Raw genomic sequence first — 26333 nt, 5'->3', positions numbered from 1 at the left:
CCCATACAGCCGCTCTACAAAAGACATTAGAGATTTAACTACCGCTAATACCACCCAAGGTTATTAGGGGCCTTCCTCGAACCTGCTGAAGTCAAGGGAAGGAGATCCACACAGTCGTCCGGCTTGGGTGCCGCGCCGTGACCCGGGAGAGGCAACGGTAGGTGCTGTGGGCCCAGGGGCCACCGTGGGCTCTACCGCCTGCATCGATGGCTCCGCTCCCAAAGCGGGCCGTGGGAAAGCAAGTTGAGACAGACACCAAGGAAGTACAAAAACAACTTTTTTTCTTTATTCTGATTGCCAAATTATTTAAGGCAGGTATAAAAATGAAAGCATTCAATATACATTTTACATAAAATAAACTAGATTACAGCATAAAACAAGTAACCAGGCAATGGCATTAAAGTCTCTCTTCTAAAACTGGATAATTGTAAACATTAAAAAAAAGACTGCAGGACTATTCAAGTAATAGAACAATCACAGATGTCTTCTGGTATGCAGGCTATTGGGTTATTTGCCATTCAAGATTATCAAAAAAGACATTTCATTATTCACAGATGCTCATTATTTCCCCATTTAAAATCTATACATTATGTACAACACAGTTTTTGTGGTACTGGCAACCCCATGCCTTCCAAATGTATATCTCTCACAATACACAATTACAATGAAACAGTGAATACAGTAACATTTTACACTGATGCATCTTAATAGGAGCCACCAAATAGACATCTACATTGTACCAAAGTGTCATCACAGTTAGCCTCTCTGAGGGCTTGTGGGAAATATCAGAAGGGTATGCAAGGTTCAGGCACACTGATACATAACATTATTTATTTACAATTAGAAAGCAAAAAAAACAAAAAAGAAAAAAAAGGGAAGGAGAAGAGAAAAGAAACAAACAGCCTTTCGCGGTTAACACTTTCTAAACATGACAAATACATTTCTCCTTTATTGTGTGGTTCGCAACTTAGCAGCAGACCCTGTGTGCGAGCCTGGTTACTGATACAAAAAAAGTAAAGAATATATATATATTTTTATATATATATGTATATATATATACGCATATATATATATAAAAACAGAAGTCTAATTACAGCAACATTTGTTACTCTGTGATAAAATCTGCAATTTACAAAAATGAAATGACTGGTTTTTGCCTGCCATTAAGGCATTTCAAATTAACACCATGGAACTGATGTCTGTAATAAAGCGCTTCCTCATGTGATCCAGTCACATGACAATGTACGTTTCCAAACTCATCATTCTCTGAAAAGAGAAAGAAGAATGTTTCAGTATGTGGTGTCCTTCTTGGCTAACATTTTCTGCATCTCAGATACCCTGTGAAATGAGATCTGCACAGTACTCAATCTCAAGCCGCAAAGAGAGCAAGTCACATCCTCCTCCCTCCCCCAAAAGGTCAACGTACTAACAAACGTGTCGGGATTTATCTTCTGAGTTCTGAAACCCTGGACTGCATCAGGTCTTTCAGAGCCAGAAACCTCCTTTCCCATTCAAATAACTCAAGCTAGAAGTCTGACATGGTCACTGGTTTTCAAAAAGACACCAGTAACCATGGAACTTTATAGCACTATATAACACATTAAACTCTCTGAGACTTAACATGGAGGTGATGAAAGAGACCCTACTGTTAGGGGTGCATTGGGTTTTTCACTTAAAATAGCATGGTTATTACACAAAAGGGTGTCTCTCCTGTTGGAGGTCGAAGAGTAAATCTTATTTGCAACCTAGTAAATAACTAAGAGGCAAAAGCATGGAATTCCTACATAACTGAAAAATGACGCAACCTCTAACGGACTCCCTAGCAAACCCTCTGCAATATAAAATCAGCAAACCAGACAGATTTGCAGATTACACAAAAGCCTAAGTTTACCTGGTAGTAGATGGATCTAAACGGAACATGACATTTTATCCACTTCTTAAAATCATTTGGATCTTAATTATATTTCATAATCACCTGTTTTTTCTTAATAATAACTAAACCTAAAACACATTCTGTGAAAAAGTTCAGAAAACGGACTGTTTGCTCCCTCTTGATGATCTACGTTATGATTAAAGGACACAATTCAAAGACAAAATGTCATCTTAATGAGAATAAAAACTAAAATTAGCCTCAAAACCCAGTCATCCTTTCCCCTCCTCCTTAAAAACTGGGTCTTATAAGGAACCGCAGACCTCTAGGCGATAAAAACTATGATTTGCTTTCTCCTCTCTGTATTAAGATGTATAATTCAAGATTTACTGGATATTTACCTTCTTTGTGCAGGAAACATACCAGACGCAGATGCCTGAGCAGCCACCTGCTGAGTGGCAACAAGGGCAGCAGAGGTCAATCCTGAAGGAAAGAAGAAACAAAAGAATGTGGATGTACTTCTGGTTTTAATGGATTTTTGTGTTCAGAGAATGGTAGGAAGAATCTCTAACGAAAACAAATAAAAAAAAACCCACCGTCAGAAAATGGCTTTTAACACTACACAAAAGGCAAACGTTTTCAGGCAGCAGTGCTGAGACAGTCTGCCCCGTATGACCAACATGCCTTCACAGAGCATACTGAATTCTCCTTGATAGGTATTTTACAAGAAAATACAGCATTCTGACTTATTGTATTACTTTCCAAGTACTGCACTGCATGGTGCTAAATGGTTTGTATGAATTCCTGAATAGGAAGCTCAGTAGAAATAATAGGTACCAGGAAACAACAAGAACAAAAAGTCACAGTGAATTACAGAAACGACATGCTAGCTGCTCAGAATACAATGCTTTCATAATAACTTACCATTTTTACAGTTTTCCTACTGAACAAGCATAATGCATCCCATAAGGCATATGGAATCACTGAATCAAACTGAGAAATTTCAAGACTTTTACACAGGAAAAATAACTGCTGAGGCACTGAGTGAATGTAATGAATTAATGTCATTTTAGCTACCAATTGTGATAGCATGTACTTTGCTGCATGGGAGGAAATCTCCTTTTAATTCAGCTAGAATCCAGGGTTAGAGAAACACAGTCAAAGACTGATATAAAATCGAGGGAGAATGAATCACGTCTTACTGTGGTGCCTTTTCCCTGACTGCAACTCTGTGCACTGCATTTGCCGAGATACAAAGAGGTCTCTTTCAGAGGCTCAAACTGTAACAAACTCAAACCCTTGTGACTGCAACGCCCTGTACATAAAATATGTTCCGTATAAAACGCTTTTGTCTTTGCTAGACTTCTTCCATTGCTTACACAACCCTAATTATATAAAAAGGGGTTTGTTTGGTTTGTTTTTTTACCGCCTTTTACTCAGTTGATGTCAGTTTGCAGTAGGATTCAAAACGTTCAAGCGAACAACAGCCTAACTGGTAAATCTTTAATAATGTGCTGACAACCAGTTCTGGAAACAAAAACTTGGTATTTCTCAGGCACGAAGCTATTTACTGGAGGTTTTCTTTGCTGTTAGTCCTTGCTGGGAATTTTCAAGCCTTCCGCCTAAATGTACAGCCCTTCTGGTTTAACAACGGGATCTCTATTCAAAGCACTCCATGTACGTATGGCTTGCAATGTCAAGGAAACAACCCCACCAGGCAAGCGAATCCCATTAGTGCTCACCTTGAAATGGGTCGTATTGACCAGGTATAAGTGGGTAACCCATTCCAACGTGTGTGTGGTGGTGCGTATGGAGATGCCGCTGGCTGAAAGGAGAATGACGGTCTCGTTCCCTCTCTGCTTCCCGTTCACGCTCAGCTGCAGATTTTTCCACAGGCTGACAACAAAAAGGTGAAAGAAAACTGACGTGAGAATTTTAAAGGGGAGGAAATCACAACCAAAACACACTTGCTAGCACTACCTGGCAATGACCTTTTACATTCAGATGATGAAGCTGATTCTCCAGTGTACTGGAGATCTGCACTTGTTCTAGCCCAAAGCTAGAGTATCTGTTTTTTTCTGGTATTCTGGTTATACATAATCTGGAAGATTTTCAAGGCACAGATTTTCAGGTGACACCCTGCGGCAGGAAGCCACCACGCTGACCTCTATTTTTGGGCTCCCTTAAGTCTGGCTGACCCGCCAATGCCTGAACATCCTCTTTGGGCTGCTGAGAGCTGATGTAAATTAGTCCTCAGCCCTCTTTAATGCACACTAGGGAACAAACCTGCCTGAGCAGCAAGAAAGCCCTTTAAAAACAGAATCAGAGTCAGTGACTTGCTCACAGGTGAAGCTAGCACCAACGTATCTGAAAGTAAAATAACAGTGCTTGTTCCAACATGGAAATTTTCAAAAGTAGATGCTGGCAATCTGCTATTCAGAAGATATGGCTTCACGGTAAATCTACTGAAGGGATATTACTGAAACCCACAGCTCAACTTCTTGCTTCATTATCTGCTTTCAAACAGGAGCTTCCTGTTTAACTGCAACAAACTTTGCCATGTACCATGAGATATCTCCGCATCTAAGTTTCTGTATGAGTCCACTTATTTAAGTTAGGAAGACTCTGCGCACAGAACCCTGTTATACGTATCACTTCCAATTTATGCCAAGGAAACATCCTGACTTTAAATTACTTTTCTTTTTAGTAGTAGTAGAAAAAAGTATCAAGCACGCATAGCTCGACGCTAGACTCTGTGTGTGTGTGTGTGTGTGCATTGAAATGTTATTTTCTAGCCCTCCCCAAATGTACTGCTCTTCAGTAACAACAGATGAAGCCTTACAACAGGGGACTTGCTGCGATACTGGTTGGCATGCTGCTGGAGCAAATCCAGTGCTTTGGACTCAGTGGTTGATTTCGCATTGATGCTCGGGCTGGTATTGACTTTCTCCGCCTCTTCTCTCCCTGACATCTTCCCATAAACAGGATAATGAAATCCTGGAGAGAGATAGGCCCCTGCAGGTAAACAATAAATGCCACATCAAGTTACTGTTTCTACATTTTGGTTATATCAAGGTGGGAGGAGGGGGGTGCCAGGACAGAGAGTAACATCAGAAAGAGCTCATGTGACTTTCAAACTGTATCTTTGCTCTTCGATTTTTTCACTTAATTTGCCCTGATGAATGGCGGTTATAAAGAGGGCTGAGTTGATAGCCATTTCAGACATTTATGGGTCCTCTTTAAGTGAAAGGAATAGTAACTATAATGGTTCTGACAGTAAGTGCTTAGAATATTTTTATAGGCAATAAACTATCTGTCAGTCTAACAGCAACAGCAAACCGTCAAGAGTTGAGGAAACTGTAGTCGGGAACTCTGACAGTTCATAAAAGGAACACCTTGCGTTAAATCTGTTTCACCTAAAGGACCTTCCCTAGCATAAGCACAAGCAAAAGAAACGTCATCCATGAAGCTTCTAATTTACTCCAGCAATGAACAGAAATATTGAAATGCGGGCTTTGCCACATTTTGAGTGTGTAAATCTTTACTAGTGCGCAAGGCAAGTTTCAGGATACATACCAGGATAGCTGTGCATTAGGACAGGAGAGACTGCGCGATAGGCTGGATGGTTGGGATCGTACATCTGTGGATAAGGATAAGCATGCAAGTACTGGATATATGACTGATGCTGACTCATTGGTGAAGAAACTGCCACTCTAGCACCCCGAGAGTCCTTCCAATTTACAGGAGTCTTTCGATCATCGTTTTTTATCTTGCTCTCGTCCACGGATTGGGAATCAGAACGCTTGACCTCTTTAGGCTCCTCTTTAATGCTTGCTAATGAGACAGGAAGGTTAGGCAGGGAACTTTCCTTGTTAGGTGTTTTTCTTGGGCTGTCTTCTTTTAACTTTTTCTCACGATCAAGTTCTTCTGACTTTTGCTGATCAAGGTATTTGGGCTGATAGACATAATGATGCCATGTTCGTGAATCCGGGTCCTAATGTGGAGGAGAAAAAAAATTTGTTCTGGACTTAGATGTTGAAAGAAGATACTAGTATTTCCCATATTTTGGTTAATGTATTTTTAACAGCTGCTTTAAGAACATACCTTTATTATATAGAGGAGAGGTTTGCTTGCTTGCCTTGAGCTCAAACTAATATTACCGTGAAAGAGTAAGAGACTATTATCAAAATGTAATTCAGTTGCTTCATCTTATATCCTCCGTCATGCCTTTAACTAGTTTAATCATGAAATATATATGCATCGTATCAAAGTTCTGTGACCATACTATACATAAAACATTTTAATTAAAGCCCACTGAGAGATTTTCCCACTAGAGAGCAAAAAATACCTGTGAACCACAAAATCAAAGCTGCCTAATGATATGTCAGAGCACTTAGATTACCTGGAACAATGAACCTGAACAACTGATCTTGCTGGAAAGATGCTTATGCTGCCTGTGATGCTGCAAACACTGATGAATCAGTGGCATGTCAGACATTTAGGCAGATTGCTGCAGCTGACAGCCTTACTTTAAGCTTGCAAAATGACACGTGGATAAGCATTTACAGGATCAGGACCACAAGCTTCAAGGAACAAGTACAGGATATCATAAATGTATTTTTGCATAACATAACTACGTAGATCACTTTATAAACATTGTATAGAATTAGGGAGGTGCATTCTTTCCAGGACTACATCAAATCAGTAATAAACAACATCAGGAAGACTTTTTTTTTTGTTTAAAGTACAAGCTACGCAAGGGCTAATCGTAAACATCGTCTCCAACAGATCCACATCATGGCAGGCGCAACAGAAACATGAGCACAGAACTAGACGCTTGGACGGTCTGGTTCAAATACTCATTTGAATCAGCAGAAACCTCCTCCTCAGGCCCGTACCATCCCACTTCCTTTAGAGCTCCCAACTCCCATTCACCTGACCCCACCACATCTTGAAAGACGGCCTGTTAGGGTGAAGTCTACGATGTACCGTACAGCACAACATGAAAGCGTTTGACATTGCGGCTCCAGGTCAGCGCAGAGAGACAGTAACATTACCTCGAATGAAGGAAATCTGACATCTAGGAAGGTCAGCATGAGCCACTGGATGAAATTCTGGTTCCACTGAAGTCAACGGCAAAACTAACACTGACTTCAATGGAGAGATGATTTCATCCATTGTGTAGGCCTGTAGGGGCTTGGGGCTGGTTCAGGAGACAAGGGGAACTTAACTGTTTTGAAAAGGTCACCTTGGGTTAAGATGAAGAGCTGAGCTTCAAGCCAACTCTTCAAAGAATCAGCTCACCCATCTCTAGTAAATGCCAACTGTCATTTAACAGAAGAAAAAAACACTTCAATTCGTGTTTCAAACGTACGTTAAGTCCTCTCACAATGAAAGCTGCTTATTTTGCTTCAAATTTCTCATTTCCGAACTAAGCAAATTGCTTGGAATTTACATCTTAAAGAGAAATCTAATTCTATTTTATTCTTGCATGTAATTTTAAATAGTCTATTCATGTCTTAAGCCTGGATTCTGTCACCACCTTGCTAGACAGTTTTTTCTTCCTTTCAAACAGCTCAACTGAAAGGCCTGTTGGTTTATTCACCGACTACAGTACTATCCAGCAAGAAAAAAAGCTTGGGAGAGCTTGTTTGACTGCAAAGGTAAAAGAACGTAACAAAATCAGGGACAAAATCTCACGTGCTTTTAGAATAAATCAAGACACCTGTGTTCCATTGCCTGTGATCTCACCTGTTTAAATCTGGTGGTCGGATCTACTCCCGTCTGCTTCATGGAGTCCATAACAGATTTCATCTCCACAGCTTCCTTTATGAGCTGGTGGTTTTCCATTTGTTTGGCTTTGAAACTGTCAGACTGAAGCTGCTGCTGGTGATTGGAGAGGATCTGCGATTTGCTCGTCTCCTCACCTTTGTTAGGGACTGATGACCCTATTTTAGTGTTATTTTTGCTCAACTCTGGAGTTGAAGGGGCCTTTGAAATAGTAGCAGATGGGATATTCTTCTGCTTATTATCATCCTTTCCTATCTCCTTCAAGGGGGGTTCATTCTTCCTTTCACAGTCTCTTCCAGTTTGTGCCATTTTCTGTTCTGCTAGTCTCTGGTCCTCGTAGTATTTTTCATACTGCTGTCTGTAAGCAGGGTTGGAGGCCATTAAGGACTTTTGGTCCATATAGAGTCCGTAAGCATACTGTCCGTAATAAAGTGACTGGGCAAGTGCAGGGTGTCTTTGTGTTATTACTGACTGATGCTGTGGCTGCAAATTAGAGGAATTGGTTTCGCTTTTCTTGGGATCCGACGGTTCCGTCTTCTCTTTCTTTTCAGCCTCTTCCTCAGCTTCTTTTTTGATCTTCAGTCCCTGTGGGGTGCTACTGTTCCCAGCTGCTGGGGCACTGACCTGTCCAGAGTGCATGTAACTTGGAGAATAATAAGGATCGTAGCCATGGTAATAGGGAGAATGGGACTCTTTTGCTTGAGCCGATTGTGCCGTGGCTGAAGAATGTCCTTTTACAACACTGTCCTTATTAGAAATGATATCCGAAGGAGAGCTGGCCTTTGACCTCATGCCCTCTGACCGGCTGTCAGAGCCACCGTCATCAGCCGCATCAGAAATATCGGAGTAAGCAGGGCTGCTGGTTTTAGCGGCCGCGCTATCCGCGCCGTTTTGCGTCAACACGTGCAGCGGCGCCATCGAGGATTGTCCGTTCACCAAAGTGCTGCACTCCATCCGGGAGGCGCTCCCTATGGACGGGCTGGGCGCGTTGTCCGTGAACGTGTAAACCTTATCGGCTTCGGCCTTAATACTTGCCATCCTGCTCTCCTGAGACTCCGACAGTCCGTTAGCTAACACTTCATTCTTGTTGAGGTGGTCCTTTAAAAAATGTCCAGACAAATCTTTCCCAGACCCTTTTGAATCCTCCAGCTTTCCCAGCTTAGAATCCATCTTCGGGCTTCCAGTCTCTTTGCTTTCTTTGTCCTTTAGCTTTCTCTTCTCCTTTTTCTTTTTGTCTTTGAGCGACGTGAGAGCTGGGTTTACAGTGCTTGGCTCTCCCATAATAGTGGGCTTTGGTTGAATAGGCTTTAGCGGAGGGCTCTTTGGTGTAGCCTGAACAACAGTAGTTGTTAGAGAGGGCAGTCCTGGTATTGTCCCTGCAGTGGTGGTTGTAAAGGCTGTAGTAGGTATAGCTATTAATTGGGGAGGAGTTGGCGCCGGCGCTGGGGCAATGGGCCTGGCTGTTTTCAGTTTGGAAAGATTTTTATCCACTTTGCAATTATTAGCTTTTTTACCTTTGTCTTTATCACCCAAACCTTTCTTGTCTATTAACCCTTCAGCCTCCAACTTGGGCATTTCAGTCTGCAAACTGCCATCTGCTACTGAGCAGTTGTCCAGGGTGGCTGCCATATTAGAAATTACCGGAAGGCTGTTCAATTCACTGCTCAGACCCTTCTTTTTGCCCGAATTCTTGCCAGTTTTGGAACTGATAACTGCACTGGGGCCATTACTGGTCAGCTCCCTTTTTCCCTTGGGGGTCCCTGGGGTAGTGATGGAGGAAGGAGACGTCGGTGCTTTTAGCGGATCAAAGCCTGACAAATTTGTGCTTGGCTCACTGCATTCAAGTGCCACATTACTCAATGCTTCCTCGCAGTCTGAAATTTTGTCTTCGCTGTCAGGCTCAAACTCCAGTTTGTTTTCTGGGTCTAAATGTGCATGAGCCTGATGGTATCGCAGTCCATTAATGTGCTTGTACTTTTTGTTGCAGTTGGGGTGAGGACAGTCAATCAGCACTGGAGAAGAGCAGCCTTGGTCCAAAAAAGTGGTCTCGGGTTTCCCCTGCGGAGTGGTGGGAGTGCTTCTAGAGTTAGTACGAACACGTTTTCCAGACTTATTGTCCTCTGAACTGGAGTTCAAATCTAGCTCCATTGGAGGCTTATTTTTCCTCTTGTTTGTGGATGAGGGGCTGGCTTTGACGTCATCTACAGCGCAGTTTGGGGGTGTCCTGCGCCCACTCGAGTTAAGGCTGCCTCTCCTTCCCTTCCCATTGGCACCACCTCGATTCTTGTTCTGAAGTCCTCTGGACTCCGTAAAACTCGCATCACTTCCAGGTACAGCTGCAGCTGCAGCGGACCTTGCCCGCTTCCCTCTGCCCCGACCTCCTCTCATTTCCAGGTCACTCGTTGGCGATTCACAAAACCTATATAAACAAGAGCAGATGTCATCAGCAGGAGCTGTGAACTAAATAAATACTGAAACAACACCGCTTCCCCTAACAGAACCTTGAGCCATGTTAAAGGAAGGATGTGCTGCTTCCAAATGAGAACGTTACAGTCTCAAAGGGAACGTCGTTAAAAAAAAAAAAAAGGAAAAAACCACCTAATTAGAACAACAGAGAGAAAATGTTTCCAAACTTATAAAAAAGGATTCTTAAATTAATTCCCCTTTGAATTAATCCCACATACTTCCCCTCCCCTCTCAAAAACACAAAACAAAAGGAAACAAAAACTCCCACCCTAACGTCCCCACTTTCCAGTGTGGAACAGAGAATTATTCATTTCACTGATGCATGTTTTCAATTACACCCAGTTGTTTTTTATTAATCTCTGTATAGTTGCTTGACAGGGATTGGGGGGGGGAGGGGGCACTGAAAATACAGCAGAGAAAAAACAGACCCAGAATGATTGCCTACCTGGGAGGGGCCCAGTCGTGCTTTGTGCAGTCCAGCAGCGTTCCCACGTAAGTCTTGTTCCTCCATGTAACATTTACCACTAGAACACCTGCCGGTGGGAGAAAAACAAAGTATTATCACAGTCAGAACAATAATTGGGGTAGGTTTTTTGTTTTGTTTTGTTTTCTTTTTTCCTTCCCCACAAAGTCAGAGCTTTATTTTCATTTGCTTTCAAGAGCTGTGGTCTATACGCTTCCTCTTTTCTGGTTTCAGTGACCTCAAGTTAAAACCCACAGGAAAGCGAGCGAGCAAGAAAGAACAGGCGTGCATGTGTAGGTGTGTGGGTGTGTGTAAATGTGTGTGCGTGTGTATGTGTGCACACACACTCACGGGTGGGGGTGTAAGAATATATGTCTGTGTGACTGCGAGTGTGTGTAATCAAGACACAGCTGACAGAAGGAAATGGTTTTTGCCATGTCCTGCTGTAAAACGGCAACACTCACCTCTTAATTTTGCTATTATTGCACATAATTGCTTTCGTTTGGCAGCCAGCCAGCATAAACTGAGCACCAGTTACAGTGTTTAAATCAGTAGGTGACTGAGAAGAATCTGCTTTGCTTTAAACAATATGATAATGACGCTTCTATTTATTTGAAATTGCATATATCCAAACACACAAAAACACACACACACACACACAAAGCATGCACGCGCGTATACGCATTGTAAGTTTTGTTCAGCAGAGATACAAACGTGTATTATCTGCCTCGCCTCTTCCTCTGCGGAAAGAGAGGGATTAAATGAGAACTGCAACCTTACAGTAAAGCTAAGAGGATTCAAAATACAAATATTTAGAAAGAGGGCTCTTTTAAGAAATGTATTGTGTCATTTAACTGCTTTTCCGTTTAGGACTTCTGTTAAAATGTAAATACATCTGCCCACCTAAGGCCGACTCAAGAGTATTGCTGTATTCGAAACATGTGTGAAACATATACATGGTAAGGATGTCTTAAATAAAACTAAAAAGGGGGCGGGGGTCGTTCAAATGTTTTCAGGCTCCCCTCAAATTCGTCTTCACAGAGATAATTTATCGCCGTGTTTATGGACTAGTCAGCATAATTACCCCCGTAATTCATTAACTGCCGCAGGTCAACCCAAGGTAATATTCCTGAGCCGGGCGGGCGGCGTCTCTCCCCTTCCGAGCTCACACCAAAATAAGGGATTACTCCACCTTTTTATGTTTTGTTGTTTTTTTTTTTTTTTACCGCGCGGAGCCGAAGGCCGGCCCGCGGTGCGAAGCGTTTCCCGCCTGCAGGAGGCCCGAGACGCTCAGCTGCGGCCGCCGGCCTCGTGACTCACTTTTCGGCGACACTTTCCTTGTTGGAGATAATAATGGCACCGTGCCAAAACGTTTCCAGCCCGCCGCCGGCTTGGTGTTACCGGTGTGATTTCTAATTTTGCCCTAAAACTCTCCCTCTCTGCTGCACCAAGGTAAAGTAAACATGTAGCCAGCAGCTTATTTCCTTGGGGGCCTTTTAACAGCAGGGAAGTATTTGAAGTGTTGTTAGCGGAGGTACATGGGAAGAAGGGATTTCCTTGAAAATTCTCAATAGCAGATTTGAAAATTATTCCCCATATGGTTTTAAGTTGCCGTTACGATGAGGCGACTGAACCATCTCAGAGGCTGGGGTAACACGGTCTAAGGGATGAAAGATGAAATAGCCTTCCAGGCAGGGCCAGATCCAGAGTTTTGACGCAGAAAAGGGCTTAAGCTACAACTGATACCGCAGCCAACCGAAATTCAGTTTATTTTTATGACCTACGCAACTTTAGCAGCCCGCAGCAAAAAAATGCACTTTCTTCCTGCCCCCTTCAAATGACAACAGACACCTGAAAAAGCTGCTGGGGGAGGGCGGGGAGGAAGAGGGGAGGCGGCGTTTTTCTCTTCGCTCGCTCTCCGGCGCGCCCTTCCCAGCCGCTCCGGACCCGCCCCGGGGCCAGCGCCGAGCCCGGCTCCTCGGCGGCTCCGCGGGGCTCTGCGCCGCCCGCCGGGCTGGGCCGGGCCGGGCTGGGGGAGGGGCGCCCCGCCCGCCCCGCGGCGCGCGCGGGGGCCGTTGCCGGGGGCGGGGGCCGTTAGTGACGGGGCGTCCGCGGTGTGGGCCGGGGCGGGGGGAGGGGCGACGGCCGGGTAACGGCGGCCGGCGGCGCTCAGGGCGGGAGGCTGCCCTCGGAGACGGCCCCCGACCACAGCCGGGCGGCCACCCGCCAGCAGCTGCGAGGACGCGACGCGCCGCGGCGCCGCCTCCGCCACGCCGGGCGGGCGGCGGGCAGCCGCTGCCGCTGAGGGCGAAGGGGGAGGCCGGGCGGGTGCAGTCAGCGAGGAATCGCTCCTCCGGAGCGCTGGAATCACGTCCTGTTTTGTAAGCCCTAAACCTACCTGAAGGTATGGGCAAACACTTAGAAGGGTGACAAGCACGTGCCAGGAGAAGCACGGAGGAACCATTCGTCAGTGGAAATTTGGTTTCTCCAGCAGCTCCAAGCTAAACTTAGCCCACCTGCCGCTTGCGTACTAGAGAGATGCATGAAAACGCCGTTTTCGCTGGTCACCTCGATGCTGTCCTCTCACTTTAATAGCTCGTCAGCCGTGATTCCACAGGGCTAAGGGTGAAAACCACGGGTATTTTCCATCTCTAAGTCTGTTGTGTCACACAGCCCCTCTCCCTGCAGCACCAGGGCGGCTCCCTCCAGTCCATTTACCAGTGCTTGTCCAATCTCCTCCTAAAGGTACGCAGCCGGGCAGGGCTTTCTGACTTCCCCCAAAAGATTACAAGAGAATTAAGTGTGCTTGCTTTTCCTTTCCCGCTAACTAGTCCACCTTTACCTTTCCTTCTTTTTTTACTGTAATTGTTACCTTTTTGAAAATCATGGTACACTCCTAAAGAATTCTCCATCCGCAAAATTTCTTTTCTCGTCTCTTTCTGCGTCCTATATTTATTTATTCATTTATACAACAGAACCATGGATAGTCTGTTATCTATTAATAGAACAGAAGGCAAAAGAGTAGGCATGGAAAGTAGGTATAATAATAAAAAAAAAAAACGAAGCAAATATTTCAGTAATTCTTAGAAGACATTCAAATGACCTTCCAGCGTAAGAAAGTCAATACTTCAAAGCAAACACAAATAAGTTCTTCCTTTAAAGTCAGTTACATTTAGCATCTTATTAATTTTGTTGGTCTTAGCTGAGGCCCCGGTATGTAAGTCGGAGGGAAGATTAATCCCCACGCTGTGTTAGAATAACTGTAGTAAGGAATAAATTTCCTTTCCCCAATGAACAGCATATTACTCAGCCACAGGTACGATTTCACAGGACAGACAGTGAAGAGAGCTCATTTAATCTATTAAAATTATCACAGAAATGGGTCAAAAGAATAGAAGCAGCATGGGAGCTAAGACTGACCCCCTAAGGAAACATGCAACTGGGAGGCTCATTAGACCAAAGCACTGGAAAGCGGAAGTGGACAGGAGGCAGAATCTATATGCTGCAGGCATGGAGAGCAGAGGAAGGACTATCCTTGCTGCACTCAGTCGGGGCATACTGTTACAGATTTCTCTGATCCAAAACATTTGTCCTTGGCACCAAGCTCAAGTGAGTCTGCTTCGAAACAAGACTCTCTGCTGGGACTTCTTTCCAGGAAGCAGTACACCAACCCGACTGCAGCAGTGTTCAACGTGTCTCTGAGTAACGCATCCCAACACGCAGCGCACATTGTCACAGACCCACTAGCCCTTCTCTAATTTGTCCTCAGCCCTCTTCAGTGTGTGTGCGCTGGGGCACAGCTCTCCACGTACTGGCACCTCTATCTTAGGAGGTGAAGTCACGTATCACTTACAGGAGCAAACCTCACTGAAGCTGCATCAAGCTGTAAGAAACCTCTGTAATGAGGGTGGAGGGGGGTTTCCTATTTATTAGACTATATGTCCTGTAACAATCATTTCTTTAGCACTGTCTCACCAGGAGGGAAAATGGGGAGACATTCCGAGGAAACCACAAGTTTCATAGTACCTGAACATGGAAATGCATTTTCACATGAAAAAAACAAGAGGCTGAACTATTCAAAACAATCACTATTGCAACGCTTGTAATACAGTGTATCTAAGGGTAGCTGGACTCTAAGATTGCAATTTAGGGAACCTGTCTAAAATATTTAACACCACCATTTATGTGAGGTAAGGTCAACTAATAGTGAATACTATAGAAAAAGGTTTCTTCCACCAAGTAAAGGTGTCAACTCAGCGTTTCACCAATTATCAGAGCACAGTTAACAAAATTTCAATTTAATAGAGGAAAACATATCTTCACATGGGAGTATAAATTTCTTGATTTGATTTGGTTTATCATTCCGTTTGCAAACTACGTAACTATTCACAGTTACAGTATTTCTGAAACTAGCAATCCCTTCTCTGCAGTCCTCAGTGTCAAAAATCCTCAAGTAAAGCAGCCAAGAATAAGAAATCATCTTTTCAATATTTCAAAAGTTGTTACCCACGCTAATCCTTATTACTGAGGAGTAGATACAGTAACCACTAAACATACGCTCAGCAACTGTCAAACACAATCTAGTACCGAAAAACAGGGTCATGTTACCTGGAAGTTTTATAATTCAACCACCTACGCTAGTCAGTACCTTTTCTGCCCAAATCCGTTATTAGCCAAGACAGGATCATACGCAAAAGCCTTAATGCAAGGTGAAGGTGCACACTGGATGTCACCCAGTGCCCACCACTGTCACTCCTCTAACATCAAGGGACGTTTCCTCAGCCTGCTAGGAGCAAGAAAAGATTCTGTGTTTGTGTATTTTCTTTCACACTGGATATACTTGCATAAGCTTTTTCCTTTAGCTCAGCACATTCACAACCGTAATGTAGCAAGCTAGATTCATGGCAAGAAGAAACCCAAGAACAGTTAGAGCAGCACTAAAATGTCATTGGCTCTCTACTGTTAATTCAGTTTAGAGAATAAGGAATGCCACCACAATTTGGAAATGAAGATATCTCAATTATTTCCAAAGCACTTTAAAGACAAAAACAAAGGTAATTCACAGTGCTTCTGTATAAGTTACCATTAAATTATTTCTTATTTCTGTGCTGCAAACAATGTAAGACACTGGTCGTGACATTAACAGAAGACTGAAATTATGAATACTGTCCAGTGCCCAGCCTTAGGCTCTTAACTGTATAATATTGATCTTCTGTAGATTTCATACCTGAAACTGCAGGTTAGCACCGAGAATCTTTACAGGGCTTGTATTTATAATAAAAAGAAAACAACCCATGTTCTTTTAGCGTTAGCCTAACAAATGCAGATGTACTATTTTGACATAAAAACATCACATTGACAAGGCATCTTTAGCACCACGCTAAGATACTGTGCACATTAATTACCTTGAAGCAAAAAAGACGTGGCACTTTTAGCAGCAACCTCAAGCTTGTAGGAATCTAACTCTATCTAATACTCACATCTAACAAGATACACTCCTGCAGATGTTCTCTCATCTAATGCAGAAAAGACCAAAGGATCTAGTCTAAAACAGACACAAAGTCTTCTGCTTTCATGACTCCACTTTCGGCAGAGCAATAAACATAAATCAAGAATTTTTATGCTTTGTATTCAAAACTTTGAAAATGAGATCATATGTTTAGGAATCAAATTATCACATTAATAACTTAAATGCAGGCCCCAATTTTTGAAAAGTTGGCTTCAGAAAATAAACACGTTCAAAGTCCAGTATAAGTAGACATTACTCAATTAATTAGACTGGAAAGCCTGACTTAATGTTTACAGCATAGACTGCTTTGGTGTTCAGATCACAGCAAATGCTACAAAATTCTGCTTTAGTTAAAGCTGATTATTTTCCCAGGCAACTCAAAAGACCAGTTATCTGAGAGGGTGAATGAGTATGGCTTCATTTTTGCAATGAAAAAGAGGGAGCTCTTCCTTCTTTTCTTCATAGAGAATCCAGCCCAGAATAACTGCAAAATTTTGGCAAAAGCAGATTTGCACAAAGGCTTTCTGAACATGTATGTAACTCATTTGTGGAAGATCATCCAGATGATCTTCCAGCAGTAGGAATTGTTTGTTTGCTTTTCAGTTATCAAAAACTACTGTTTAAACATCAGGGCAGTCCTGCTTGCTCAAAATTCCTATTTAATAGTTCTGCCCACTGCTTTTCCTATGCTGAGCATTATTTTAGACAACTTTTGCTGATGACAAAGAAGAGCTACCAAGTTATACTGTGCTTTGTAGTCATTTTTACAAGATTCTTTTAAAAAAACATTAATATTACAAATTCTTGCAGCAATACACCTGCGGTACAGCAGGCCGTCAAGGCTGAGATGCAATTCTCATTATTGAGAAGGCATCATATCATCACTTGACGTAACATCATATCATCACGTAACAACAGAGCAAAATCAATTCCTCATATCTTTACGATCGATGAATCCACAGATTCATCTGCAAATCAAATTCAATTTGCCTTTTGTGCCAGCCTTGCTACTTAGCAAACAATACCGACATACCTGGAAGAGCCAAACTGTGGTCTATGCTTCATCTGTGAGTACACGGCCATCATGGATTAAACACATCTTATTTTGCATTTGGCACTGTCAACTTTTTAATCCCACACATACCTACTTGACATCACTGGTCTAACAGTAACTAAAGCATTTCAAGTGCAAAAAGCAGCAGGGTGAAAATCCATAACTTTAGGATCATCTCAAGCTTTTTTTATTGCCGTTGGTTTCGTAAGCACACATTAACTCACTTGCCTCAAAACATCCACCACAGCCTCATCAAACCCAGCTCTACATGTACACCTGCAAAACCCACAGAATGGTGTTCGCATTAGACTTGCAATGCAAATGCCCCACTTTTTCCTGATTGCTTCCATCAAGGAGGTAATCTAAAATTAACCGTACACATTTCACGTATAAAGTCAAGCCTTCTCTGCTGAATACTGATCTGGTAGCCACACAGTTTGTTGACTACTTTAATCATACGCTGTGCCTAACATGGCACAAGAACTTCACTGCATCTACAGCAGGTGCACATGTAACAGACATCAAGATCAGCAAGTCTGAGAATGTAATGATTGTCAGGTGGCCAGAAAATGCAAGACTGTTCTTTTTCTTTTTTCCTTTTTTTTTTTTTTTTTAAGTGCCCTACTGCTGGGCTGAATGTTTGAAGAGTCGCTTTAACCACATCCTGTAATCAAACCATCTGGAACACAGATCTGCAATTAGTCATCCTGGACACTGGACTTTATCTGAACAAATACTGTACAGTAATGAAGCTGAGAAGATTGGACAGCATTACGGAAAAGAAGCTTAATGAAATACTGCTGCTACAGTCATAAACCTTTGAGACACTTAGCTGTGGTGTTAATTTACTTCTTTATGAAAGCACAGTAAGCTTAAAGGTTAGAGGGCTCAAAGGCTAAAAAATGCTAGTTTAGATAATGTTGCCCTGCTGGTGGCTAAAGCAGGTTGGCATTACTCGCGCCACGTAAATTATAGCCTCTTCAACAGCCAACAAACTCAGTTCATATCCATGTGATTTCCAGTGGGTTTTGAGTAACGCCAACCGAAATTTGATGGGTACTTTATCCAAATGTCATGCCCTTTCCTTCTGCTTTAATTGGGAAGTCAGCAGCACAAGATATTTAAAGTAGCAACTACCACCCTAACTTGAAAAATCTGTGTTATACCTTTAATAAGGTATGAGCAAAACATACATCCCCTGGACTCCCATTACAAACTTTCATTTACACTCAGAAAGGCAGCAGCAATTAAATAGGGAGGAGTACCTCTTGAAGCCATTCAGTCGGGCCATCCAGGAGACAACCTTTTCATCCCACCTAATAATTATATATATGTGTATGTATGTATATATATATATGTGTGTGTGTGTGTGTGTGTATATAAAATCTAACTCTATCCCAGGGTACACAGAAGAAGCAGCACTGAAATAACTGAAGAAGGCCTGTTTCCCCATGGGCCCATGTGCTTTAATACACAAAAGAACACCCAGCCACTTCCATCACTGTCACGTCCCCCGCAGCCTTTGTTCTGAAGCCTGATGAGCTGTATTGATTTGGGAAAATCGTTGAGCTTCTTGGAAAACTAGACTCTAGCTTATTCACCACCATTTATTTCTTTCTCGTGAAGACAGTTGGTCAATAGTCAGTTGACTGGTCAGCTACAAGACGCTCTGGTTTCTTTTCTCTCCCTTGCCTCCTGCGTAACATTATCCTTTTCCAGCTTTAGAATAAAATAAACGTTAGGAAGGCTTGTTGCTAGGGGTGATATGAAATGGTAATGCCTCTGGACAAAGCAATGACCTAAATGCTAAAGTTAGGTTGGCTCTGGAAGATGGGGCAGCATCTAATCAAAGAGCTAATGTCCCTTATCAGTTATAATAATAACAGCACCATAACGTTTTCAGTGTCCCTTTCTCTTAAAGATAGTCTGCCTAACAAATAAGCAATAAGCAAAATCTAAATGCAAATGGAAAAGTTGAAAAAAAAATGGCCCTAATTAAATACAAGGCTAAATTCTACACTCATTAAAAGAGCAATAAAAGACTCACTGAAAACTGGGAAATAACTCCAGAAAATACACCAGATTGGGTCCCAAATGGCTTGTAGGTTTATCCGCAACTGAATAGTTCTACTAAAATACGAGCTACTTAGAACAGTGATTTCCAAAACTATGAAGCCACAGTGACCAAAATAGTTTTCTCCTGTCAGATTTATATCAAAATGATTAGTTCTTGGCAGAACTAGGAAAATTTCTGGATAAATTGCTGTTGCACCTCTTGAATGTCAGACCACATGTTTGCAGTGTTTACAGGAAAAAGTGCAATTAATGTTACTATAAACTAACCATAGGTTTCTGACCTCCAGAGTACAACTAAAGATTTATTTTTTATACAAACCGTACCTTTTCTTTGGCCAGAGTAACTGAACCACTTCACTGTTCTACTGAAGCTTGAGAATAAAACTGCAGTCTTACTCTATTTCGGCCGACACTAAAAATGTTAGCTGAAAATCATTTAACATCTGTGTGTTCTGAAGAAAACCAAACCTGTTTCAGAAATGAAGTATTTTGTTTCTAGAAGATTTTTTCTTCTCTTTAAGTTCAATAATCATAACCGTGATTCACATAGCCTGACACTAAAAAAAAAAAGAAAAAGTCACACAGTCTCAAATTTAGACGAGGAAATGCTCTTCTGTAATCCCCTAAATTTCCCACTCACTTCTCAAGGAGTATTATTTCAGCCCCTACACTGCCGCTCTGGGGAACACATGGCCACTCTTCTGCCTTCTACTAGCGTGAAAATAAAAAATAAAAAAAAAAAACCCAGCCCACAACCCACTGCCTTTGCTTGTACTCCTAGGACCATATGTCACTTGAGATAAGCAACAGAACACAGGGCTTTTCAACTCATCTGTCACACTTGCTTCCTGCAGTTTATATTAATTACAGGATCTCTTCAGCTAGTTATTTCTCTCCCCCAACTCTTTCACCCTGAAAAGCGAGTAAATAGCCAAGCAAAACAGGTCTGCAGTGTAGGGGAAAGCACTGTTGCTTAAATACGAGAAGTAAGACCAAAAAGGGAAAACCAAAACCATTTTTTTCTCACCCTGACAAGCATTCAGGAGTTCCTTTAATAATTATCTGCCTCCTTCCTATTCTTCTTCTGAGACACCAGACCACAGAAGTACTGTTTCCATCAGCAGACTGTTGAGAAACAGCTGCAGAAATAGGGAAGCTGATATATATTTTTATATACGTGTGCATATCTATCTACCTATCTTAAAAAAAACCCTTAAGGATCTTATACCTTTTTATTTTTCTTCTTAAGGTCAGTATTAGCACATCTCAACAGAAGTCTGCATCCCAGCTCTGACCTCTGCTACTGTAAGAACAATTCACTGGGCAAGTAAAAAACAAACCAACCACAGGTGACCAAAAAAACCCTATAACCTTTCGAGTGTCTTTGGTGATTAGTCCCGCAGTGCTCTGCACCATGATAAAGAGTTGCCAGGTGCAAACAGTGGCGCAATTCTGTACCGAACAGCAGAGCCGCTAATGCGACATAAAGGAACGGGAGAGGGAAGAGGGGGAATTTGTGGAAAAGAAAGCAGCAGGGATAAAGAAAAAATCCCAAGCCAAAACCATGAAAACGCTTCCCAATCTGTAGACTGCAGATATCAGAATGCAGTGCAGCCAGGCAGACAATTCCGCTCAACCTCAAAAAGCTGCTGCTGATCCATGTACCTCACTGGGACTGAGAAGCAGAGCCTCTTATAAATTATGATGCTTTATTTAAAGTCAAAGCATTTATTTGCTTTTGTGCCAGCTTTGGATCCTTTTCATCTCTAGCTACCAGGCCCAAGAGAGAACACATTCCTATAGCTCTGCTGGCAGCCAGCTGTGGCCTCAGTAAATCATAAAGCCTCCTAACAAGCCATTCCTTACAAAGGCCAACTGCAGTTACTAGACATGATAACTTCTCTATTATTCCACTCACTGGAATTTAAAATAGCAGTTTAAAGCGGTGGCTGAAAACACTGAAATCTCCTGAACTGCATTTTACTCATTTTTGTGTGTGTGTGTGTACGCATGTGTGTGTGTGTGTACGCATGTGTGTGTGTGTCTACATTAAGCTCCATTTATCACATGAAGACTTCATTGTGCTCAGCCTGGGAAAAGTGTAAGCAAACACCTGAGACAGATGCAGCCGAGACAAAGCGGGGGGAAAACGTTTGGGATTTATTTTGCACAACTCCCTCAGGATTTCTTATTACAGCTAAAAAGAGACAAGTGCCTTTTCCCTTCCCCCTCCACCCCCCATGCAATTTGTGGGGCTTGCAGGGCCACCTCTTTTATGCTTGTGAAGTAAACTCTCTTAAGATCTTAAGACAGTAATACCCCGCTATGAAAGGTCACAGTAAAACACACACAGCTAAAATTTGTGACTAGCCGATCCTGGGAGGCAAGCACAGTCCCGTGAGTAAATGAAGCGTTCTGTCCCTTCGACCTCTCGTTCCCACCCATCCACCTAAAACGTGTCAGTTAAGAACAGCGTGCTGAGGCCCACCACACCACTTTCACCTCTGCCTAGGAAAAGCGGATCGAAACCTTGTGGGTCTGAGGCCCTCCTTCATACACAATTCTTAAAATGAGTGCCTCAGTTTAGGATTTGTAGTAGCATTACTGTAAGGTCTTTTGTTGCTACAGTCAATAGATGAAAAACAAAACTCTGCCTGAAACTCCACTTTCCAGATTTCAATACCACAAAACATATATTATGCGTTGCCAAGCTGTAAAAAAAGTACCTAAAAGAATACAGGTGGTGAAATGACACATAATTTTTACAATTCTTATCTGACAGGCTATTTTTTCTCAAAAATAAGAGGCAGTGGTATCCTTCCCATTACAAAATTCTTATCTTTTAGCGGGGAAAAAGATGCCAGAGCAGTCGCAAGTATTTCAGTAACACACTTAGACACCAGCTCTTTTTTGTAAACAAGCCTAATGAAGTATGACTAATAATGTTCTCCTTGAGCAGAAGAAAGGTAAAAGGGCCTTTGTTAGCATCTACTGAAGCAAAGTCATCATTTCGCGGGGACAGCACAAAAGTTCGTCATTTCGCGGGGACAGCACAAAAGTTAGCTACTTATCAATTGACCAGCTTCAATAGGTGTCAGGGTTCTGCAGAGCAGTTCAATGTGCGTTGGTTTTTTTTCTTTTTTTTTTCCCCCCTTCCTCACTTTTAAATTACCTCCCAAGTGGCTAAACTAGTAAAAACGTCTAGTTAACCAGTTGGCTCTGCCCAGCTGTTCACCAACACCAATGCAACGCAAAGGGAAGTTACCAGCAACCTGATTTCCCAGTAGGGCTCAGGAACACTTCACGGCAGGCTTCTCTTCCTTTGCTAGTGATTACTTGGACTGTTTTCCTGTAAGTCTCCTTTGTGCAGCATGTCCCCATTTCTCCATTTATTAGGAAGAGACAGGCAAGTTTTCCCTGACCTGCTGTGAACCATGCCGCTACTACAGCTTCACTTGGCTTTTTCATGCACTAGAGCCGATCCACCTCTGACCTTGACAGGTTTAGAAGCAAATCTATTCAGACACCGGGAGCAGGCCAGAGTTGCATAAAACATAAATAAAATCTTAAGCTTCCAGCAATCCTAATAGGATTTACCCATTTGTGTATGTGTGCGTACGTGTTAGGATTTAGTCCTAATTTAGGACTAAAAATCTCTAGATTGAGAAACCTAAATTACAACCTAGTCTGAGGTTAAAAATCTCTGCATTTATTTTGGCAATGAAACTTCCCTCAAATGACCAACACTGGCATGCCCTCCCTCATTAAGGTACAACTAACAAGATGACAGAAGTGTATTTCAACATTATGAATTGATTTTCCCACGTCACTAAAAGCAAAAAGAGGTTGGACTTTCAGACATGACTTAATTCGGCCAAACAACACCAAGATAAAACTCGCTTTTGCTCCAGAATCTACACCCAAATTTCGGTATAAATTATCGACTGCACTTTGGCCTCGTCTGAAATGTTGGCCCCGGAGGCTGATAAGCTCTGACCCCAGGTGGCACACGCAACCCTCTCTTAAGAGGTAGCAACGTGATTGCTTTGCGCTGAGGACTGCGCCGGGAGAGCCAATCCATCAGGGGCCTCGACAGCTTTTACAGCCTCCTCGCGTTGGGCCCAAGTCAAACTCCACGGCTCCTATTGTTCCCATTATTCGCCCTCTCCCTGCTCTGATGAAGTTAGGGCAAGTCCAAGGCTTCAATGAGGAAGAAAGGCGTTTATGAGCAGCTCCCCGCTTATTGACTCCTATCTGCAGAACAAAGGCCCCCAACGCCTTTTCCCCCAAAGTAACACCTTCCTAATTGCTAATAATCATCACAGACCCAACCAGCCCTCAGAGGCCTACTTAGAGCAGAGGAAGGTGTAACTAACATTCAGACAGCTACTCTCAGAATCTGTATATACTAAAAAAGATTTCCTACGGTTAACTGTATGCACAGCAAGAACTACCGTTCAGTCACACAGAACTGCCAGAAAAATATTGGTATCTTCCATAATACAACTAGTGTAGTAGCAAACTAGTGACCAAAACCGGATTGTGATTAAAAATATCCCTTGTGGAATCACGCTATGCTAACTGTGGACAAACGGATATGTTTTTCTTTATTCACTCTGTAACATTTCAAGATCAATATCATGTTGTGCTCAAAATGGAAAAACACTTTCAGACCTGATTCATGATGTCATTATTTCTCCCTAGCATTTTTCTTTGAAGGCTAAAGATGATTTAAATGAAACTCGTACATGCCTGACATGGAAGTATACTGACTTGCCAGTGATAATATTAACCCTTAACTATTACAATTATTTTTAAACAGCCATATGTCACTCTAGTTGCACATATAAATCTCACTGCCACCAACAGGTCATTTACACTGTCTTAATGTGCCACTGCCAAATGCACACACACTCTTTTTGGTGCAAGAATTTCCCCACTGCTTAGCATGACTGGATTTTACACTTGGCAAAGACGTCCATCTCTGTTTTCCTCCTTATCGAGGCTAAAACTGGAACAAATAAAAGAAAAGGAGGGAAAAAAAATTAAGAGCTTGTTTTGGTAGGAATGGAACTCTTGATCAACTAGCAGAAACCAACTGCAATAACTCCAGAAATCAATTTCCCTGGGTACTGAGGAAACAGAAGGAAGAGAATAGCTCTTTTTTCTTCTTAGCTGCAGCTTTAGATGATTCTGCCATAAAATCTTCAGCCTTTAGGAAAGGATTATCTCATTTTAAATGACAGAACAGCATTCGATAGCAGCGCACGAATGCAGCACGTTATTAACGTTCTGAAACCTGAGTATCAGGACTAAGATAGTGAAGGGCATTTTCAATTAAAGCGTTTCAGCCTCATGTTTGTTAGCGCCCTGCCTTCCCAGTTGGGCTGGAACGGGTAAGAGACTCCGTGAGCTCTCTGCAGAGGTGCTGGTTGAGAGAACAGCAGTTTCCTTCTGCTAAATCCCCTGATATAGCAGCTTGCCCTTTCAGCTGTCATTCAGTCCAACATGGCTTTTCATACAAAACCAGAGGAGATCAAGTGCAGACTAAAAGCTAGTTTCAAATGACGGATTTCCCTCCCTCCCGGCTTCCAGCTTCCCATATTTATGCCCTGAAGAATGAAAAGAACTCATAATTGGTAGTCCATCGAATAACGTGTTTTCAGATTGTGCCAAAGATGAAGTTTCACAGCTATTTAGACAGACACCTGAAAAAACAGAGCAGTAAGAGAAGCACTTCTGGAGTAGCATAATAGAAATTAAAATACAGCAGGTCTTTCAATTTATTTATGTAGTTACTGTGGATGAAACTGTCACACAGTACTTAACAACCCAAGTTTTTCCCCTTATGAATATTCCCTTATTTCCTTTCTTAAAAATAATAACAATCAATGCATGCAATATCACATTTCTTGTCCCTACAGGCTAAAATCAATCTTCCTGGATTTTAGTGAGGTCAAGTAGAGAATGAACAGCATAAAGAGGTGGCTGAGAAAAACTGGCAAAGCAGTGCAAAGAGGTATGCACTGCAGCACCCTGAGCCGTACTTGTGGTGCAGGTAAGAAGAGGATTCCTGTTCACGGCACTGTCAATTAGCTATCACTCACGGACACTGCATTCAGCTTGAGAATTTTTTTTTAAGGGAAATAAAATAGGAAAATCAATATGGCATGCTATGCTTGTCAAGTTACAAAGCTGAGAAGTAATGCTGCAATATTTAACCTAACCTGTTTTTCATGGGTCCCCTGCAAGGTGAACGATACCTGACTTAGAAAAACGACAGTGATTTTGCTGAGCCTTCCAAAATCAACAGCCATTTTCGTTGAACAAAACCAGAGGCTGCTGAAGCACATTTGTCTTTCCGCTGATATACATTCACTAAGTGCAGCCCATAACCCACCTACCCACAGCGGCTCCAGACAGTTAGCCTCACCCTTGCAATTTAATGAACAGTCATATCCAACAAATCTCTTACCAACAGCCTGACAGTAGTTAGACGCTGGGCCCAAAAGAGAAATTTGTCATTGCTTAAATAAATTTTACAGAGGTAATAGATAAAGGCAATAAAGAAAACAGGGCTTTTATAAAACCAAGGCGACAGAGCAGAAAGCTGTTCCTCCAGAAAGTGCGTCTGCGCGCGCAGGCGCGCTGGGCCTGCGCGCAGCCACGGGAGACAGACAATGCAGGTTACGGAGCATGAAACGCCGGCCTTCGCTGCCTTCCAGGCGGCACCCGTTTTCTTTGCAGCACGTAAACGTCAAAGCCATGCTTTTCAATCTGCGCGTGTGATCACCAGAAATTGATTTCAAGGAGATTTGGAAAGTATTTAACTTATTGCTCAGAGATGCAAATCCCATCTTGTACAATCACTACTGTGGAAACAGAGAAAAACCTGGGTGACGTTTCTGGGTTCGGCTTATACATTTTCATTTTTCAGCTGCTCACAGCTCATTAAGCTTTCATTTAAAAGAAGGACCTGCCTATATTGAAGCACCCAAATAAAACTATGTATGTTCCACAAGTTTTAAGCCAGCTTAAAACTCTTAGTGAATAATACAGCTTAAGCGCAAGACGTTCCTGAAAGCATTTGCCACGATATAACACA

At 42.4% G+C, this 26333-nt stretch overlaps 1 protein-coding gene across 9 annotated transcripts in view; it reads right to left on the bottom strand.

Moving 5' to 3' along the window:
- Positions 1 to 260: 260 nt before the first annotated feature.
- Positions 261 to 26333, bottom strand: part of LOC104150297 (zinc finger protein 608) — an 87749-nt gene continuing 61676 nt past the window's right edge. For 7 of the 9 annotated variants that reach the window (XM_068927617.1, XM_068927616.1, XM_068927619.1 and 4 more), the window contains 7 exons: positions 10572 to 10659; positions 7622 to 10079; positions 5447 to 5864; positions 4713 to 4885; positions 3613 to 3766; positions 2272 to 2353; positions 261 to 1266 (listed from right to left, as the gene is read on the bottom strand). In XM_068927617.1, coding sequence (XP_068783718.1) covers positions 1260 to 1266; positions 2272 to 2353; positions 3613 to 3766; positions 4713 to 4885; positions 5447 to 5864; positions 7622 to 10079; positions 10572 to 10659 — 3380 coding nt within the window. In that variant the 3' untranslated portion in view covers positions 261 to 1259. The remainder of the gene's footprint in view (positions 1267 to 2271; positions 2354 to 3612; positions 3767 to 4712; positions 4886 to 5446; positions 5865 to 7621; positions 10080 to 10571; positions 10660 to 26333) is intronic. The other 2 variants (XM_068927622.1, XM_068927620.1) reach the window with 2 other exon arrangements.

This window comes from Struthio camelus, chromosome Z, assembly GCF_040807025.1.
Source record: "Struthio camelus isolate bStrCam1 chromosome Z, bStrCam1.hap1, whole genome shotgun sequence".
Classification (NCBI taxonomy): Eukaryota; Metazoa; Chordata; class Aves; order Struthioniformes; family Struthionidae; genus Struthio; species Struthio camelus.
Note: the sequence above shows the minus strand (reverse complement) of the source record. Positions and strands in the feature narration are given on the sequence as shown.